The sequence below is a fragment of the Athene noctua genome, chromosome 5 (genome assembly GCF_965140245.1).
Source record: "Athene noctua chromosome 5, bAthNoc1.hap1.1, whole genome shotgun sequence".
NCBI lineage: Eukaryota > Metazoa > Chordata > Aves > Strigiformes > Strigidae > Athene > Athene noctua.
Genome location: NC_134041.1, coordinates 33,116,562 through 33,135,786, shown reverse-complemented (window position 1 = coordinate 33,135,786; position 19,225 = coordinate 33,116,562). Strand labels below are relative to the sequence as shown.

The 19,225-nt window shown below is 47.5% G+C and overlaps 1 protein-coding gene across 2 annotated transcripts; it reads left to right on the top strand.

Annotated features, from left to right (window-relative positions):
* Positions 1–2,330: 2,330 nt before the first annotated feature.
* Positions 2,331–11,068, top strand: ZBTB37 (zinc finger and BTB domain containing 37). Of its 2 annotated transcripts, none has more exons than XM_074907011.1 (4): positions 2,331–2,433; positions 3,935–4,887; positions 6,284–6,383; positions 8,584–11,068. In XM_074907011.1, exons 2-4 carry the CDS (start codon positions 3,965–3,967, stop codon positions 9,070–9,072), a joined length of 1,512 nt encoding a protein of 503 aa, XP_074763112.1. In that variant the 5' UTR covers positions 2,331–2,433; positions 3,935–3,964; the 3' UTR covers positions 9,073–11,068. The 2 variants fall into 2 exon arrangements, with proteins under 2 accessions (XP_074763112.1, XP_074763113.1); XM_074907012.1 differs by lacking the exon at positions 2,331–2,433 and adding an exon at positions 3,717–3,820.
* Positions 11,069–19,225: the final 8,157 nt, after the last annotated feature.

Here is a 19,225-nt window from a genome sequence, read left to right as displayed (position 1 = left end):
ACGTGATCGCGGCGCAGCGGGCGGGGCGCGGCCCGCCTTGGGGGGCGTGGGGGGCGTGGCGTGGCGGGGGGCGGGGATGGAGGCGTGGCGGGGGCGTGTCGCGGCGGCGGGCGGGGGAGCGATGCGCGCCGCGGCCTCACGGGCGGGAATTTTCTTCCGGGGTGCGGCCCGCTCGGGGGGTTTCGCTTCCGGGACGGTGCTGCGGGCCCTTCCCACCCCCGCCAGGTAGGTACCGGCGCGGCGCGGGCCCGGCGGGCCGGGCAGGGCAGGGCAGGGCAGGGCGGGGCGGGGCGGGGCGGGGTGGGGCGGGGGGAGGCCCGGGCCCGCCCCGCCCGTGAGGCGCCGTCACGCCCGCGGGGGCCGGCGCAGGGGACCAGGGAGCGCGGCCGCGCCCCGCCGCCGCCCCTCCTCCCCCCTCTCGGGGCCGCGGGGCGGAGGCCGCCGTCTCATGCTCCCCCCTCCGCGGGGCCTCCGCCGGCCGGGCCCGTCCCTCCCCAGAGGCCCCGCGGCCACCCCCCCGGCCCTGGGCTCGGCCCGTCCCGCCTCCCCGGCCGGCGCTGTCCCCCGTGGGAGGGGGAGCGGTGCGTTGTCAGCCCCGCGGGAGGGGCGGCCTGGCTTGGTTTCGTCCTCGTGGGGAGAAGAGGGTGGATTTCGGGCCGCCTTCTCCCCGCAGCCCCGAGTGCGGGTCGTCAGGCGCTTCTCGGCAGCTGTCAGCGCTGAAAACGAACCGTAATGGGCTCGCGACGGGAGCCGAGGCCTGGGGTCGTCGCTTCGGAGCGATTTAGTGGGGAAAAATCCAAGCACTGTTAAATTTGCTCTTTTAGCTGAGGCGGGGAAGGATGAGAGAGGTGGTATCTCCCATCTCAATTTAGAATTACTATTGTTTTCATCTTTACTAAGGTCCCACTGTAATTTGGATGTAGTTAAGTTGACCAGTCGTGGTAAATCTTGGCCCCAAAAGTTCCTTTTCAGTTCCACCTCCTCTAAACAGCTTGCCAGCTTGACAGTTTTCTGACAAAGGATATATTCAGAGCGAGCATCATCTGCTGCAGATGGTGTATCCCAGCTTTTTACAAGGGCCTGGTGGATTGAGAATTTCTCCTGGTCTCAGTAGCTGCACTTGCCTCACAGGGTGAAAGGCATTTTCAGAGATAAGTAAATCCAAGTCTCAGCTGGCGACACTTTAAGTTGTATTAAAAATAGATAAGTGTCTTGGTGTGTTCTCTATGAGGAGCACTGCTCAGCAGGAGATCCCGCTCATCCTGCAGGTAAAGGCTGCGATGCTGAACTTGCAGTCCAGTGCCAGGAAAGACAAAAATCGAGATGTCATTGCACTGCTGGCTGAGGTGCACAAGCTTATGGTAGACCCCTTACCTGGGAGGACAGAAATCATCTTTTGACAGGGTAGTTTGAACCAAAACAATAGTTTCCCCCTTGCCAGCCTCTGCCTGAGGCTGTCCCCAAAGTGTATCATAAAATGCCACTTCCTTGACACTGAGGTGAATGAAGCTATGGGAGTCCTTTTCTCCTGCCATCAGTGGCACACAGATTTTTCCCTGCCTTTGGAGCAAAAGGTCACAAATAGTTTCTCAGGCTTCCCTGGGAGCAGCTGACTTCTAAGCAGGGCTGTACACAGACATGCTCAGCATTTAAGGCCTGATTTTTATTTTTTCCCTTCTTGTTCTGTGTGTCCCGAGCTAACCCCTAAGAAACGAACCTTCAGTCTCTGCCCCGGCCTCACCTCCCTGCGCTGCCTGCCTGGGCGCTCACTGCCTTGCCGGGGCTGTTTGCCCACCACAAAGGATGCCTTCCTTAAGAGAATGCTTTGGGGTTTACCGCTTTAGAAACTGGTGGTTTGGGAAGATGATGGATGAGATTACAGGCTCCCTAGTCCTGTAAACATTTGCTCAATGTGATTTCGGCTGTGTGAGTGTTCCTGCCGGTGTGAGACTGTGTAAGTGAGATGTGAGACGGCTCATTTGAGGAAGAACCTGCCTGTGTTTAAATGCTGCACAGTTAGTGCCAAAGATACCAGCCCCTTGAGAAAGGAAGTTACTTATTCAGGTTATTTGCGCTTCCATTTTTTATTTTAATGACCATCGGTACAACACAAACACTGAGCAGACAGCAGAGGAAAGATCAATTTGATAAGATTCAGTGTTTCTCTGTGCTTTGGGATGGGACGTCATGTAATGGTTAGCTAATCTTGCTGCTGTATCCTCCAGCAAAACAAAGAAGGACAGAGCTCGACATTCTCAATTGTGCTTGGGAGAACCCAATTCCCCCATGATACCTTTTTTGTTTTTCTTTTTTCCTTCTAAAGGGGAAGGGGGCAAAAAGCTTCAGACCTTCTTACTACATCAAAAGAAAAAAGGAAAACAAGAACACACCACCCCCGGTTCTCCCCTTTGCATGTTACTCGTAAGGGTACAGGTAAGACATCGGATTTTCTGTTTCCCTTTGTTTTGCACGTTTGAAGTTCTGTTCTTAACATTGTGTTGACGCAGACCTGTGCGTTAGAGTTCCTTGGGTTTTGTGGGTTTTATTGCTTTCTTCTAAATATAGAGGAAGGGGAGAAGAAGTCTTAAGACATGACACTGTTTAAACTGCACCTCATGCAGTTTTGTGCCCCCCTGACCTCACCTACCCCGGAGACACGCAGCCATCTGGCTGTGCAGTAATCTCTTTGCACGACTTCACAAGATTGACAGGCTGTCCTGCAGCTTCAGGTTTAGTAACATATTTTGCCAAGTTTGCACAAAGTCTGGTTGGGCATATGAACATGCACTATCCTGCAGTGTTCATAAATTTAAAAAAAGAAAGGCCTTCAAAGGCACATGTGCTTTCCTGTGTGCTAGTCCATTCGATTCTGAGATTTCTCGGAGTAAGCACTGTGAACCTCGGTGTTCCTGGCCTGCCTGAGATTGTTCTGATATCTGCAGCACTCTGCTTAATCAACACTTCAGATGCCATCCAGCTTGGAAGCTGTTCCTGCCACGACTGGTGGTCTTGAATCTTTAATAAACTTATTTACTTCCTTTTTTTTTTTTTTTTTTTTTTTTTTTTAATTTTTGGGCGAGTTTACGTCTAATTTTGGATCATTCTGAATTTTTACCATATATGGTCAGGGCTTCTTTTCAAACTTTGCCAAAATGAAATGTGATGATTATAGAAAAATGAATTATGGAAGGGAAACTAGGAGAGCTAGTTTGTTAATCCCCATTGTTTCGTAAGTTGCCTTTTGCTGTACGCTGTATCTCAAACTACACAAACACCAGCTTCTTTTCCCAGGGAGTCCCTTGTGCCCAGTGGATGTTCTGATACGTTGGTGTTTAGAACTGAATTCTGTTCATTTTCTTTCACCGTGCTGTTATATATTTTCTGCCATGTGTCAGAAACACCACCTATGATGAATATGTTGGCTTTAACGATGTACTTAAGATGCCTTGAGGGCAAATGTGTGCGGTTCAGCTTTTGAAAAGTCTCTCAGGAGGATTTGGGTTCCTGTGTCTCCTTCCTGATTCCTGCTCTACAAAGGAGGGATAACTATATTACTTTCCCTTTTCAAAGTGATTAGAAGGTACAAGTGCTAAGTATTTTAATCCATTATGCAATCAGTTGCCTATTTTTAGTACCCGAGCCATTTTTAGTGTTCTTTTTACCATGCAAATGTGCTTTTATTGAGGCTGACAGAATGAACTGTTTCGAGCATTTAAGCCACAGGGACCTGTCAGGGACTGGTTTAACATAATTCTTGTGAGAGGTGGTGTACAGCACGTAAAGATCATAGAACTGCTGCGAGGCGCTTGTGAATTGAATGGTGAGAGATTTCTCTAAAAATCCCAGTATTTCAAACTGCATGAAAGTGGGTGAAAAATGTTTTAAATGCAAACGATAGCTCTGCTAATGATGGTATTTTTTCCCCCCTTTCCAGTAGGGTCGTGCACCTGCAACTGGGACAGCCATGGAGAAAAGTGGGAACATTCAGCTGGAGATTCCTGACTTCAGTAACTCTGTCCTGAGCCACCTGAATCAGTTACGCATGCAGGGTCGCCTGTGTGACATCGTGGTCAACGTGCAGGGGCAAGCTTTTCGTGCTCACAAGGTGGTGCTGGCTGCCAGCTCGCCCTACTTCCGCGACCACATGTCCTTGAACGAAATGAGCACTGTTTCCATTTCTGTCATCAAGAACCCTTCTGTTTTCGAGCAGCTCCTTTCCTTTTGTTACACCGGTAGGATTTGTCTGCAGCTGGCTGACATCATCAGTTACCTAACAGCCGCCAGTTTCTTGCAGATGCAGCACATCATAGACAAATGCACGCAGATTCTCGAGGGAATTCATTTCAAAATTAATGTGGCAGAGGTGGAAGCGGAATTGAGCCAGACCAGGACAAAGCATCAGGAGAGACCACCGGAGTCTCACCGGGTGACGCCAAACCTAAACCGTTCTCTGAGCCCGCGTCACAACACTCTGAAGGGGAGTCGCCTGGGCCAGGTCAGCACAGTGCTGGACATCCGGGAGCTCAGCCCCCCCGAGGAGTCCACCAGCCCCCAGATAATTGAGCAGAGTTCAGACGTGGAAAGCAGGGAGCCCATACTACGGATTAACAGAGCGGGACAGTGGTACGTTGAGACGGGAATGGGAGACCGGGGGGGACGGAACGACGATGACGTCCGGGTGCTGGGAGGAGTACGCATTAAAACGGAGAACCTGGAGGAGTGGCTTGGGGCAGAGCATCAGCCGTCAGGAGAAGATGGGAGCAGTGCCGAGGAGGTCACGGCTATGGTGATCGACACCACGGGCCACGGCTCGATGGGCCAAGAGGCTTACGCGCTAGGGTCTTCTGGGGCCAAAGTGGTCAGGCCAACCAGCAGCGAGATTGACAGGTGAGTTTAACTTAATTACTGACCTTGGCTGCAAGAGGAGATTGCACAAGGTTTTCACTTGGCTGGGTTGGCTGCTTTGGAATGCTTCCCCCTTCTATTTCCTGTGGCCATCTTAAGCACAAACGCTGAAGGAATTTTTTTGCTGCTGTTAGGAAGTGTGTCCGGTTGGGGTTGTAGTATTTTGGTCGGGTAGTGCTCAGACCAGGATCTTCAGATATGAGCTAGCTTGGGAAATCAATGATTAGCACTTAGAGGTGCATAGGTTGGAGTCTCTACTTCTCGGTGTTTCAGCTGAGGTGGGATTTTTATCTAAAGATGTTCAGTTCAGTCCCAGTAGATAGCAGGCTCAGCATTGGAATTTACGAGGTCACATACACTGTGTGTTATGCAAAGTGTCATTGTAGTGATGCCTTCTGGCCTGAAAATCTGGTGGTGGTTCTGTCTGACAAACAAGCCGGTCACCAGCTGTAGGTCAAGAGGAAATTTTCTTCCTGGTGGTGCAGGACAGCAGTGGGTCATGGGTTCATGTCTTCTGAAGCAGTTGAAGTGGGGAGCCCATTGGCCTCCGCTGTTGTTTTGATTATTTGAAAGAGCAGAAAGCCTTTATTGAAAATAGATGGTGAAATCTGCTGTGTTTTGATTCTCCATCCATCTGCTTCCCCTCCACTCCAGCATTTGCTTTCTTGCCCTTAGCTCAGATCAAAGAACGGATCTGATAAACGGCAGATCTGTTGTGTTTGGGGGGAGGTTGTATTTCTGGGGTTTCCCTTCACATCTGCCTCTCTTCTCTTCTAGCTCAATCCCTCTGGTCCCATAGGGGAACAGCTACTTGGAAGCAGTGGATATTCTGTCCCTTGTCGCTTAATAAATCAATCAGTGGGAGTAATCTTGATCTGGCCCTTGGGAGAGTGATCCTTTCCTGGTTCCTAACTCTCTTCCACGGATCAGCTAGCCTTGAGCATCTCTTTTTGTGCTCAATATCTGCTGCTTCCCACCTGGAGTCCATCACATCACTTCTGTTTCACACTTGCAAAGGAGAGGAGGGTGAGGGTGGTGAATGAGAGGTGCCCTTAGAGAAAGGGTTTCTTCTCCTGTTGTACAGTTATTGAGTCACTGGACCCATATCAGTTTACCTGCAATAGCAACTTAAAAGCTCCCTGTTACTGAACTGGAAGCCAAACGATTCAGTTTTATTTTTCAGATGTTAAGACTGAAACCACAGACCAGTATGACTTGGTTTTTCCTTTATACTTGCACTGTTCCGCCTCCTGTGTTTTAGAGGGTGAGGATGAAGAGATGCTATACAGGTGCCTCTATTGTTCACCTGTTGTTCTAAACACCGTAGTGACCTGATCCCCATTAAAAACTCCGTTTACACTCTTCCCCCACCCCACAGATTTAGCCCTTCTGGCAGCATGGTTGCTGTGACTGAGCGGTACAGATCAAAAAGCGAGTCTCCCGGGCGGATGGATGAGCCCAAGCAGCCCAGTTCCCAGGTAGGCAGTTCAAGAAGTTTGCAAGTAAATGTTGGCATTGAAGATGAAGGGGACTATGTTGTGATGAAGTGTATAATATTTTATTTTTGCAAGCAATGCTGTGTGTGAAACAAGGACCTTTTACTGTTGCAAAGGGTTTAGTTACTGACACCGAGAACTTATGCCACCGGTGTATGATTTTAAACTGATTTGGCCAGATACCTGGAAAACACAAGGACTTTCTCTTGTTGTCTGAAGGCATAAATATCAACCCTCATTCTGGGCAGGCCACCAACTCCTGAGGAGAAACCTCCAGAGTTGGATCTGCCCTGAAACACTGGCAGCGAATGCCTGAGCCAAGGGAGGAGGTATTAGCTGGCTTCTGTGGAAGACTGAGGGGTGACAACAGCTGAACCTTTCCATGCTAGTGCCAAAACCATTCCAAGAAACCCCCCAGGCACTACACCAGTAAACCTTTAGGGCGGAGTGCCAAAGGACTGTGGATTTGTCCAGAGGTCTCTGTCTCATCCCCAAGGGACTGTTGTGTAGCAGAATTGGCAATGTAGAGTAGCTCTGAATTTGCTTTCTTGGGATACGGGCACAATTTTGGGGGTAGGAGGGAGAGATGTGCAGAAATGCAGGAGGGCAGTGGGCTATAGGGTGCAGAAAAGTGGGACACGGTGGTAATACCTGTGCCTAATCATTCTTATCTAATTTTTTTTTGTTGTATACAGTCAGTATCACAGCGCCACTGTAGTGCAAGTGTATCACCCAACACTGTAGAATGACTCTTGTGTGCCTGGCAGATAAGTAATGTGTTGGTGCATAACCAAATGACTTTGCTGGAGGCAGGTGAGGAGTTACCAGGTTGCTTTGTCCTTGAGTAAGACCAAGTGAAGCAAGGTGAAAAAAAAATCACATTTGCTGTCTGCTAACTTTGTAATACACTTTGATAAAACAAAAGATACCTTTTTGTTCCAATTTTACTGAAGCTTTGTTTTGTGTCCTCAGAATACATCTAGAAAATTTCAGGTCAAACTAACCCTCCAGGGCAAATGTGACATCCAAAGCAATTCTAGCTCTACGTACAGAAAAGCTGCTATTATTTCTCCGTTGTGAGATGGCCTCAAATGTAAAACCATAGGCCACCACGCACACAGGGAAGTATTGTCACCTTCCACTCTTCTGCTATTGCCATATCAATACTAAAAATACTCTGCCCATGGTCCCTGCACAGTGGCAGTGGTAGGGTGGAAAGAAAGTGCCATAGCTCTGTGCATATCCTGAGCAGCTTACCAGTGCCTGTACAGCAGCACGGGCCTGCACGGCCCTGGTTGCCAGAGGAGAGGCCCTCCTGTTGTTACACTGGTCGCTCGTCCGCGTTCGGCATCGGCGGGAAACTCTGTAAGACTTGGGAGTGCAGATACTGCATCCTCCAGCATGGAGGCATTTGGGGGACTGTTTGTGCTCGTCCTCACTACAATAGCCAGAAGTGCCTGCCCTAGAGCCCAAGCTTGAGGCTCAGGGTTACCCTTGGCTCTTTATCTTTCTGGCTTCAGAAAATAACAAGGAGACAGCTGGTCCTCGCTGTGTGACTGGGGCCAGGCGTGCCAGCTCTTTGGGCTGCAGATCTTCCCCTGCGGGGACTGCGGGGCTGGGATGGATTACACAGACATTTAGGCAAACGTGATTCATTATAAAAACAAATCCTGAATGACACCTGCATAAATAGCTGCGTAAAATGACACCTGAAGAATTTCAAGTACGATTTGTAGTCTATTCCACCTTTGTTTTACTGCAAGCTCATCAGTTGGCTTCTTTTTTTAACCTTTAGTAAGCAAACCAGACTGTGGTATACAGTATTGTAATCAAACTAGACCAAGTTTTAAAAAAGTAACATGTATTGACACGTTTGATCCAGAACTCAATCGGTGGCTAAGTGCCCTCCTGACAAGGGCTGTCTGTTCTTCCCTGGATCTAGCAAATGACTTGGCAGAAGAGGCTGCTATAGCAGAGGTTTCTAATTGATTGCTCATTTGTCTTCAGCCCCAAGGCTCCAGTTAAGCACTTAAATGTGTGCTTGAGGTTGAAGACATTAATGCTGCTGATTTCGAGGTTTGGCACATGCTTCAGTGCTTTACTGGCTGGACTGGGGCCTGATGTTCTTTCCTTCCTTGTTTTAGGCTGCTTGTTACTGAAATCTCTGTTGCTTCCCTCACAGGGGGAGGAGTCGGCCATGCTTGGAGTGAGCGGTTATGTGGAATATCTCCGGGAGCAGGAGGTTTCGGAGCGCTGGTTCCGGTACAACCCACGGCTCACTTGTATTTACTGCGCCAAATCCTTCAACCAGAAAGGCAGCCTGGACCGGCACATGCGTCTCCACATGGGCATCACGCCTTTTGTCTGCCGCATGTGTGGGAAGAAGTACACCCGCAAGGATCAGCTAGAGTATCACATCCGCAAGCACACAGGCAACAAGCCCTTCCATTGCCACGTCTGTGGGAAAAGCTTCCCTTTCCAGGCCATCCTCAACCAGCACTTTCGCAAGAACCACCCTGGCTGTATGCCTCTGGAGGGGCCTCACAGCATCTCCCCCGAGACCACCGTCACATCTCGGGGGCAGGCAGAGGAGGAATCTCCTCCACAGGAGGAGGCTGTCGCTGTGGGGGAGACGGCACAGGGATCTGTGTCCACAACTGGGCCAGATTGAGACACGGCTGCAGAGTCTGGGGAGAAAGGACCGTCTTCCCATTTTTGGCTCTAAAGAGTCAGCACCAGCCTGGCAGGCTGGTACTGTAATTAGTGCAATGCCACCACTGGACAAAAAGAAGCTCCCAAGATGTTGCCAAAAGAAGAAATATCTTTCTCTCTCTCTCTCTCTCTCTCACACACACACACAACCCCCACACGTAGAGTGTTAAAAGTTTTTCTCCCTTATTCCTCCTCCTCTTGGAGAAAAACAAAACAACTGTGTCAATCAACTTCTTATTCAGGGATCAACAGGATTTTACATTTTTTTAATGTTCCGTAGTGATCTGGGACGAGCAGTCATTTGTATTTCTCAACAGCGTTTTTTTGCCCAGCAGCTGGGCCCTGCTGGCCGTCAGCCATGCAGAGGCAGTGACCCAGCACGTGGGGCTGCTCCTCGCCATATCTGCTGGTCCAGTTCACGGGAGAGCAGGGGCGAGGGGCCGTTGCCTTTCTCCCTTCCCCAGGTAGTTGCCACGTTAAAGAAAACACAAAGACTGTCCTGGTGGAACCTGCCTTGCCCCGAGTCTATTTATCCCTGTCTTATTTTTGGTGTGTCTCTTTTTACATTTTTACTTAAACTATTATTTTAGGGCTTTTGGCTTGCCCATTCCAGGCGTGAGGCCTCAATGCCCCTTGTTAAAAGCAGGCATGGCTAGAAAGCAGTGTTCTAGAGGTCAGCAAAATTTGAAGCGCTTCAGCTACTGAAAGTGAAATTTAGCAGCTGTGAGGTTTGCATTAGACTCTGATGCGTTGGGAGAAGGGTTACAGGGGTCTTTCAGAGGAGGTTGTCCTTCACTGTTGCTGATCTGGAGAGTTCAGAGCACATCCTGACCGGTGCGCTGCCATGCTTCAGGTGTTGCCGAGCTTTAGGGAGAGTTTTTCTGGACTGGCCAAATTGCGGAGTTAGAGGCTGGCTACCAAAGTCGTCCTTCACCCCTGCTCCCCCCTCGACACGCACTTGATCTTTTATAACAGCAATATGGTATACTGAAATACTATCGTCCCAGCTGAGCAATCATGGGTGGTTGCTTTTAAATGTGTTTCTACAAACTAGTTTGATAACTTTTTTATCAATGAAATGCAAAAAGAAAAGAAAACCCTACTTTATTTCCTCATAATGGTTCAGGAAACCTAGAAGTGAATGGTTCCTAGAGCAATCACAACTCTGTCCCCTTGCATGGACTTAAACTTTTGTATTCTAAGCAGCTCTGATGTTTAGAGCAAGTTAAGCAAACCCAGAGAGACATGCCTGCGTTGTGTATTGTAGGTGTTTGCACGTGCTTACGTGTTTCATAAACAGAAAAGCATGGGACAGGTAGATAAGTGCAAATATCTTGACATCTTTTGAAGAAGTCTTTTAAAAAATATGCAATACTTTTAAGAGTTTTCTCTGGTTCTGATGCCGAGTTGTTCATGATGGAGGGGGAGAATGAACGACAGGTTGCGCAGATTGGGTTTGGGAGAGGACGTTTTGTTGAAGGAGTTCTCTTGAGGATGTGTAACATGTACAATAAGGAAGGATGAAGTTCTGATCCTTAGGGCGATGGGAGGAACAAGGAGACATCAAAAAAGAAATGCACTTCATCTTGCTTCGGCAAAGCAAGCCAGGCGAGTGGTTGGAGCATGGGCTTGGCATGCAGGAGAGTTGCCAAGTGAAAATAAAGCTTGCCCTTCAGTCTGACTGCACAATTTTGGGCACATGGAAACATCTCCAGACCTCGCTTTTTTCATCTGCAAACTGGGACTTGGGATCATTTTCCTCCTTCTTTAGAGGGAAGAATTTGGAGAAGGGTGATGTGTTCTTGCCTCACTTTATATATTTTTCTCTTTGATAAGTGAGGGGTCTCACTGTTCCTCCCATGTCTCTCTCAGAAAGCAGATGTGGCTCTAATGGTTTTGGGAGGGCGGGGGTGGCGGGGTGGGGGAAGGGAAGGGCTTGGTCCCAGGATCATATGTAAGGGGGATGTGCTCCTAAGAGAGGAATTTTTGCAGGTGCTCTGAGGCGAGCACCTGCAAAGTACTATTTCATTGACCATTTCAAACAGGAAAACTGATATTTCACCTCCGTTTTCCTTCTGTCCCTTCTCCCTCCTCTCCTGTCAAGAGCATCGTCACACAGTGAATGATTCTCTAAGCGGCCACCTGAGGGACCAGCCCCATTGGGTTTCCTGTCGAAGTTCAAACAGGATTGTACCGAAACAGTGAGGTTGCCAGAGGGCAGTTGCAGAAGCTGAGAGATAAGAGGGTGGCTAAGGTAGGTTTCGTTGCAATTGAGGTGTGGAGAGGAGCGGAGATGTGCAGAGTATGCTGCTTTAGTCATAGCTTTTTGAAGTTACCAAAAATCAAAAAGAAAAAAAATTAAAAACTTTGAAATCCTATTCTGTTCACACTAGAGAGCATCAAAAGTTACTTTTAGTTGCTTAAAAGATTTTAAAGTGTTTTAAAATAGAACTTTTAAAAGAATACTACCAAACTATAAAAACATAAAATTATTTATATACATATATTATATATAAATATAGTGGGAAAGTTTCCCTGCTAAGCTTGCTGTGAAGAGAAGGGTGAAGGTGCAGTAACTGCTATACAAGCAACATTCTTCTGAAACAGATGGCAACCAATCCATCAAAGCATAGTGTTGAAGGGCAGACATAAAACGGTGAATGCCTTTATTCCCATGGCATAGCTGTGAGTTTCCTGAGCAGGTTTTTGTTTTACTGTATTGATACTGTGAACGGAGGAGCATCCTAACAGTCCAGGATGCCAGCAGCACGTCCTGTTTTGCTGATTCACTACTTTCAATTGGCCTGGTGAAAACCATGAAGTTGGTCCTTCATATTGTACTAGGCTAGTCTGAAAACAAAGCTTGTGAAAGGTTTTATTTTTATCTCTTTTATGGGTTTGTTGGGTTGGGGTTTTTTTTGGTGCAGAGGTTGCCACTGTATAAATGATCATTTCTGATTGCATGCAAAAGAGCCAATATTCTTGCCCAGGCCTCGCTGAGGTGAAGTTTATAGCTTGTAGCTAGAGTCAGTATAAGGTATGGTAGTGGGAATCATTTTAATATTATTTCTGTACATTTAATGGATGTGTATGTGTATGTATGTGTGGGAATCATGGGGTCTCTGATGTTTTCTTGAACGCAGTTTTCAAGTTGAAAGCAGTTTAGGCCCATCCGCACTAGAAGATGGAACCAGTTCAGAAGGAATTAAACTTTTCTTTCAGTGGTTGACTTCCTCAGTGCAGATAAGGCCAAGGTTCGAGAAAAAAGGGCTTGTAGGTTGTATACGGTATGGAAAAACCTCTTGTGAATTTTCTGGCAGTGGTGTAGCTACTTGGAGCTGCTTTCCATAGCAGAGCAATGCCATCTTCCCGTGCCTCTCCACTGGCACACCGTGTAGCTCTTCACGATTGCACGGAAGCTGTGGAGGATCGGATGCCAACTTTCCAAGTGTGAATGCTTCTGTGATGGGTGGAGGCACAGCTTTGCATTTTCACGTCTAGCTGCAGCTTTTTCCCCTCTGCCAAAACTGTGATTTCAACTGTGATTTAAGGAGGATGTGAAGAGAACTCTGTCATATTTAATACCTCTGTACGTAACATTTCTATCCGCTTCAGAGTTAAGGCTTACTAACCCATTTGTTTGCTTGCCTCAGGCAACAGGGGGAACTTCTGCAGTTTTCTTTCTCGGAGGGGGAACACATTTCTTTGTTCTTTGCTGCAGCAGAGAAACCTTCCAAATGTGAAGTGTTGTAGTTATCTCCTTGAGCCTGCAGAAAGCCCTGGTGCCATGTCACAGCAGAGTGATGTGACGGTTGCCATGGCTGTTCCCTGCTGCTGCCAGGTTCCCTGTGAATAGCTGTGAAAATAACGAGAATTGTGTTGATACTGTGCTGCTGCTTTGGGGAAAAGCTAAAACTCTTCCTCTCGGGAGGATGACGGATGTGAAGCTGGGAGCGGGAAAAAGCAGAAGGTCTTTCTGCTCTCTTGGAGTGTGTGAAAGCAAACCGTGCTTCTTATTTCCAGCAGCTAGAGAGAGAGGGATGAGTGAGGAGGCTTTATGAAAGGTGAATTTAAAACAGGAGGCTGAGAACACACTTAGAGCCACTTAACGAGATCCAGGTGTATCAGTCTGGTGTCAGAGCAGCCAATGCAGATGGGCAATCCCTCGCTTGTCCTCCCAGCACTGTCTGGCTATTAGGTCCAGTCCTTTGACTTACCTACATCTTCTCTATGATATTTTCAAGCTGTGTAATTTAACTTTGAGAAGTTTGGGTGGCTGAAGGGCAGGAAGAACAGAAAGCGTTTTGTGTCTCTGCTGCTGTTTTAAATCCAGCCGATGTCAGTAGGGACTGACTGTTCCCATCTGACAGCTATTGGGATCTAAAACTGCATTTGGAACAAGCTGTGGTCTTGCTGAAAAGCGTAGCGGGGCAGGCTTGGTGGGGAGGGCACAGAGCCAGGATTTCAGCCCCCCTGTGAGATCAAGGTTGAAATAAATCAACAGGACAGAGCTCCCTGCTTGTCCTGCTCTTGTTTTGTGACAGCTAGGTGACTTTGTTTTTTAGGGCCGGCCAGCCCACGCCTCTACGCAGTAGTCATTTCACTTTAAAGTGTGATGCCCAGTTTGGTAAATGGTTCTAAGCACTCCAGTCTTCAAGCAGAGTCCTTCTGGGCCTTTGGGTGATTTGGCCCTAACGATGCATTTGCAAGAGCAGAGTTGTAGCTTTTATTTGCTGCTGACTTCATCCCTCCTGCAGAACCCAATGTATAAATAGAAAGTCAGCTGAAAAGGTGCAGTTTATTTGGGTGGAAGGTAGCTTGTGGGGTAGACCAAGTCATGCATCTTTAAAACTAACAAAAACTAGCACCCCTTAAACTTGCTGTTTAAACTTTATAAAATTCTCCTCTTTGATCCGTGGCCTGCCAATTTTTGTACCAGCATCAAGTGTTTCTGAAAATTAGTGACAGAAAATAATGTTCTTGCTCTACCGGAAATATTTAGGGGATGGGAGAAGTCAAGGAGCTGTAATTCAGGAAACTTCTAATTTTTGTCAAGGTCTGGGCTCTGAGTTTTCCCTGGCAACTGAGCCCATGTCCAGGACTGTGGTCAGAATGTCTGGGGTCTTTCCATGGAGATGCCACTGACTGCTGGCATCGTCTGGCCATTATCTGGCAATAATGATACTCTGGGGGAGATGAGCATTACTCCTGTTGCAGGTGAGATCCACTCACAGAGCCTTGACACCTTCAGTGGAAGGTCCTAAAGAGGAGCTAAGTATCTTTATTTTAAACATTGTCATTCAAAGGATATTTTAATATAAAATACATACATATATATGTATGTACATTTATATATTTATATATTTGTAACCAAATAAAAGCTAGAACTATGCAAACACTACTGGCTGCTGCTTGAAACTAATGTCTACCAGAAAATTTTGGAATACAGTGGAATTGGAGTAGATTTGTTGTTTTTTCTGTGTTTAAATAAAATGCAGCAGACCAAAGTTTTGCTGCAGTTAGTCTTACTAGAAACTTAGGTTATTTCTAACCTGGAACCCACTCAAGTGGGTTGTAAAATTATCTGAAGAGTCCTACCATCTCTAAAATATTTCCATCTGCCTTGGTTTTATTGCTGAAAGGCTTGCTTTTGCAAAACATAGGAAAATACAGAGGCTGAGACTAAAAGAGTTTGAATGTGATGTTTGGGATGATAGGAGAGAAGTAGAATCAAGGAAGGACTGAGAGCATTTTCTTTGGGACGTAGCATTGCATTGGCTTCAAGGAATCTTCCTACTCGTGAAAATGTCTGTCACTGGGATGGAGATGGTGATCGAAGCATCACCAGGCTGAATTCTGGTCCCGGTGGAGGTATTGGAAATCTTCCTGCTGAATCTGAGGGTACTTGGCTTTAGTCTGCTGGGAGAAATTTCATGCGGTTTCTACCGTTGCTGTGTGTCAGATCCGGTCTTTGCTTTTAGGATTAACTGCAATATACCAAACTGTAATCTTCAGTGACCTTTCACTTTTTATTCCTGGGGACTGTAGAAAATTCAGGTTTCCTATAACATTATCCTCATCCCAACTGTGAACAAGTTACTACTGCTTCTTATAATTTATTGTCTTTCTGTTCCTGAATGGCTGCATGACCTGGCCGTTCTCCAGCGCCACCTTCCAGTGCTTCGTTAGCTTTTATGCACAGGGAATTGTTGCAATGGGTAAGTTGACCGTGCCAGTTGGAAGAGTAGAAGCCTTTGGAGAATGACTTTTGCTTCCTCTAGCTGTCATTAGGGAGTGCACACACACATACCTGTATATACATATATATGTATACATATATAGTGTTTCATTATAAACTCATTTAGCATTATTCTTATTTAATTTATATTTTAATCTAGTTGTAAACCAAAGTATTACAGCTTGTGAAATGATGTGTCTTGGAAATAGGAGGAACCTTTTTTGATGGGTGCTCTGAAAGATCTTTGCTGACAAAAACACGGATGCAAATACGACTTAAAAACTTGTGCTGCTGAATCCTAGAGATTTGCAGCGTTGCAAGACTTCCTGGGTAAAGTTTGGTGGTGAGGAGGCAGTGTGGGGTACCATTTTAAAACAGTTGTTTGTGTGGGGTTTTTTTCATCCAGTATAACTTGCTGTTGGAGGAATTGCTGCCAGAGCACTATGGTGGGGCATCTGACGGAGACGAGGCGTGCGGTTAAAGCTGAGAGGGCGATGCCAGGTAGCACAGTTTGCTTCTGGTGCCTCCTGTGCACAGAGCTGGGTTGAGGTGTGCTGTGTTCAGCTCCGGGCACCTCGGCGCCACCTCGCCAGAGGGCCCTGCCAGGAGCTGCTCAGTCCATGGTTTGTGTGAGTGCACTGAAAAGGCCGCTTAGCAGCATTTCTGCTGCCGGACTTTTCCGGCAGAATCACTTTGGAGTCTCTGCCACCTCGCTGTGCCTGTTAGTCACAAAACAGGGCTTCTGCCGTGCCTCTTCAATTGGGATGCTTTGAGGAAGCACGAGGACTTTCCTTAAGGAAATCCCCTGCAAGGGAAAATGAGGCAGGAATTTAGGCGTGGATTTGCTGTATGTGCTGTAACATGTATCTGAAGTGATTCCATATGGTTCTCGAACTGACCCCCTTCCTTATAAATGCTGGGTTTGGATGAATTTTTGTAAACATGCATAGAAAAGACAGGACAGGCTCTCCCAGTGCTGGCACTGCTTCTGCCTGCATCCCCTCTGGCTTGCTGTTTCTCGATGTGGTGTCTAATCAGGGTTGGAGCTGGGAGGTGTTGGTTAAGATGGAGCACAGCTGCCACCCGACCAGCTGCTTCCAGGCTTTGGCTCTTCTGTGCTGTCGGAGCGATTAAAGCCACCCACAGGGCGGAGTTCAGGGCCATCTGAAGGCTTGGAAATAACAACGTTTTTCATGGTACTTAACAGCTTTGTAGGAAAAGTGTTCTGGCAAGCTTAGAAGTAAAAAGACAACAAATCAGACTGTAGTCTGGAACAACTGGGAGCTAGGGAGAGGAAGCCACAAAAACAGCCGCTGATGTATTTAGTGTCTAATTTATAGTTTTAGAAAACCAGCCGTTGCTATTTACTGATGTCTAGAAGTAGTTGGGTTATTTTTTTTTAGTAACATCTGTGGAGGTGCTGTCACCGATGGGAAGAAAAAATGGGTTCAGAGATAAAATCTTGCTGATTCTTCTGTGCCAGGAAATAATTGCCTTTGCAAGGAATTAATTAGCAAATGCTAAAAACAAATTAACCTCTAACAATCTCCCACAGGCTTAGCAGTGGCTTTGCTTCCTCTTGCTCTTTTGCTCTTTTTGTTTTTACGAAAAGGTAGCCCTTTCTGTGGAAAATTTCCCATGTTGATATTAAGTAGCCTTAGTGTCAGTATGCTGCATCCAGTAACTCCTCCGTCTTTAGTGGGTTGGTGACGATACATAAGGCGGAGCTGGCTGGCTTTCCCTGTAATCGTTCTGACGGCTTTGGGACACTCACCAAAAATGCTTCTTTTTTGTTTTAAAGCTTTAATTCTCTTCGTGGAAATGTTGAAGAATCTTAGCTTCCTCCCCAATTATTTTATATTCTTTTTAGTTGAATTCTCATCTGGCATCAGTTTGTGATCTAAGAACAATTTCTGTAACAGCCATGAGTAGGACTATGTAGGGCTTCACAGATCACAGAAAGTTTAAAACCTGTGGCTGTAGGAGGTGATGTCTGTAACATGGTTCTTACGCTGCCACAGAGGTTGGGAGGGATGAGGAAGGGTCTCTGCAGAGAGCCGGTCTCTGTCGCAGTGTGGCTCCGCGGAGTGCCTGCTTGCAGGGGTCTTTGAGGTTAGAGGTGCAGATAGGATTGTCTTCAGACATTTTCCTTGTGCCTTCCCATGGTGTGTGCACTTCAGCTCCCTGCTTTAGCACCAAACAAGAGACTGCTGCCTTCAGCTCCAAGAAGAGACTCAGCATTGAGGATCTGTGCGGGGAATCTTAGTAGGGGAACTGTGCACCTTCTGAAGCAAAAGGTTGAACTTGTCAAAGGCTTTTGTGAATGAGGAGAGATAAACCTGCCTTTGGCAGAGTGGTGGAGTTGGCCTGGGGGGTTTGGCTGTTAACATATATTCAGATCCTTGTTTTTGCAGGGTGAGATGGGCCATTTCAGAAATCTGGGCAAGGAAAAGAGGTAGCGTTTGAACCCCGTGTTCTCATTCCAGGTTTCCTCCAAGAACTGCACCAGGTATGTTGATGCCATCGATGGGGCGGCGGGGTAGCTGCGCAGCGTCGTGTTACGTGGCTGGGAGTGTGTCTGTGTTACATTGTGGGGGGGTGCTGGGTGCCCGGTGCCAGAGATGACCCTGGTAAATAGGCACCCGCTGAGACTAGCAGGATGGTGCAGCGTTCCCCAAAAGTGGTCTTAGCTGTGCCCATCAAGCTTGCAGAGTAGCTACCCTGCTATCGGCACCATTATCCATTTAGTGCGTCAATGTGTTTGTCTTTATATAGTGACTGTCAAGCTCAGAGTTTTCTGAGGAGCTGGCGAGTAGCACAAGAGGGTGTTTCCCTGCAGACCGTGGTGCAGGGAGGGAGGCAGAGTGACGTGTGACTTGTGCCCCAGCTGGAGCCCAGGCCTGTTGGCCCTGGGGGGAGAGGGCTCAAGACCTGTTGGTTATCACCAAGGAGGTGACTCAGGTGGTTTTCTTCTTTGCTGGAGGGAAGCTATCATGTCTGCTAGAAGAAAACCTGCATGGGGGAGCCTGGGGTAATTCTCGCTAGGAAACCAGTTACATTACTGGTTATATTCCAGCAGCAGAATAATTAACAGAGTAATTATTTTTGCTAAAAAAGAAATAATGTTCATTCTAATCTGGTGACTGTGACCTGCTTACATCATCTAGAATGTGATTTGCCTCACACCTCTTACAAAGCTGGTTTTATTTCCTCAATACCTCCTTACAGGCACAGGCTTGTTGAAGTCTGTAAACGGGAAGAGTGTGCTGCTGAGCGCGGTAAAGGGTTCAGCCCTCAAAGCAGCTGAAAACAGCAGCACTTCTACCATGCAGATAGTTTGCCTACGTTAGCCAGAGTTTCTTTAGAGAGCCAGGGACACACATGCCATGTGGTTCTTGCCAGCCCGAGCCATTTGTTTTCGCAGGGAGGAGATCTTCAAAGTGCAAACAGAAAGAGCGAGGAAAGGAGGTGGCTTAGCAGGGAGGAGGGAGACATCCAAAATATGAAGAGGGCTCATCTGTTTTCAGCACTGGCTGCTGGCACTGGAAACCAAGAGGAGGTGTGAAGTAGAACAGGTGAAATGACAGCAAAGCGTCATTGGGAAGGAGTGTGCGTGTGGTCTGGCATGGTGTGGGTGCTGTGGGCAGGGAAATGCTGGGTTTAGGACCTGCATGTGTGCAGGAGCATGCAGGAGCCCCAGCTGCCTTGGGAGACACGCATGCAAAGATCCCTATACCCTGTCCTACAGCGTCAGAGCTGAGCAGAGCTGGTGTTTTCCATCCTGGAGCTGTGAACGGTGATGAGGGAAAATGAGTCAGTCCCTGGAGGAGGCAGATTTGCTGTGCAGATTTCAGAAACTCCATTAGAAGGAACT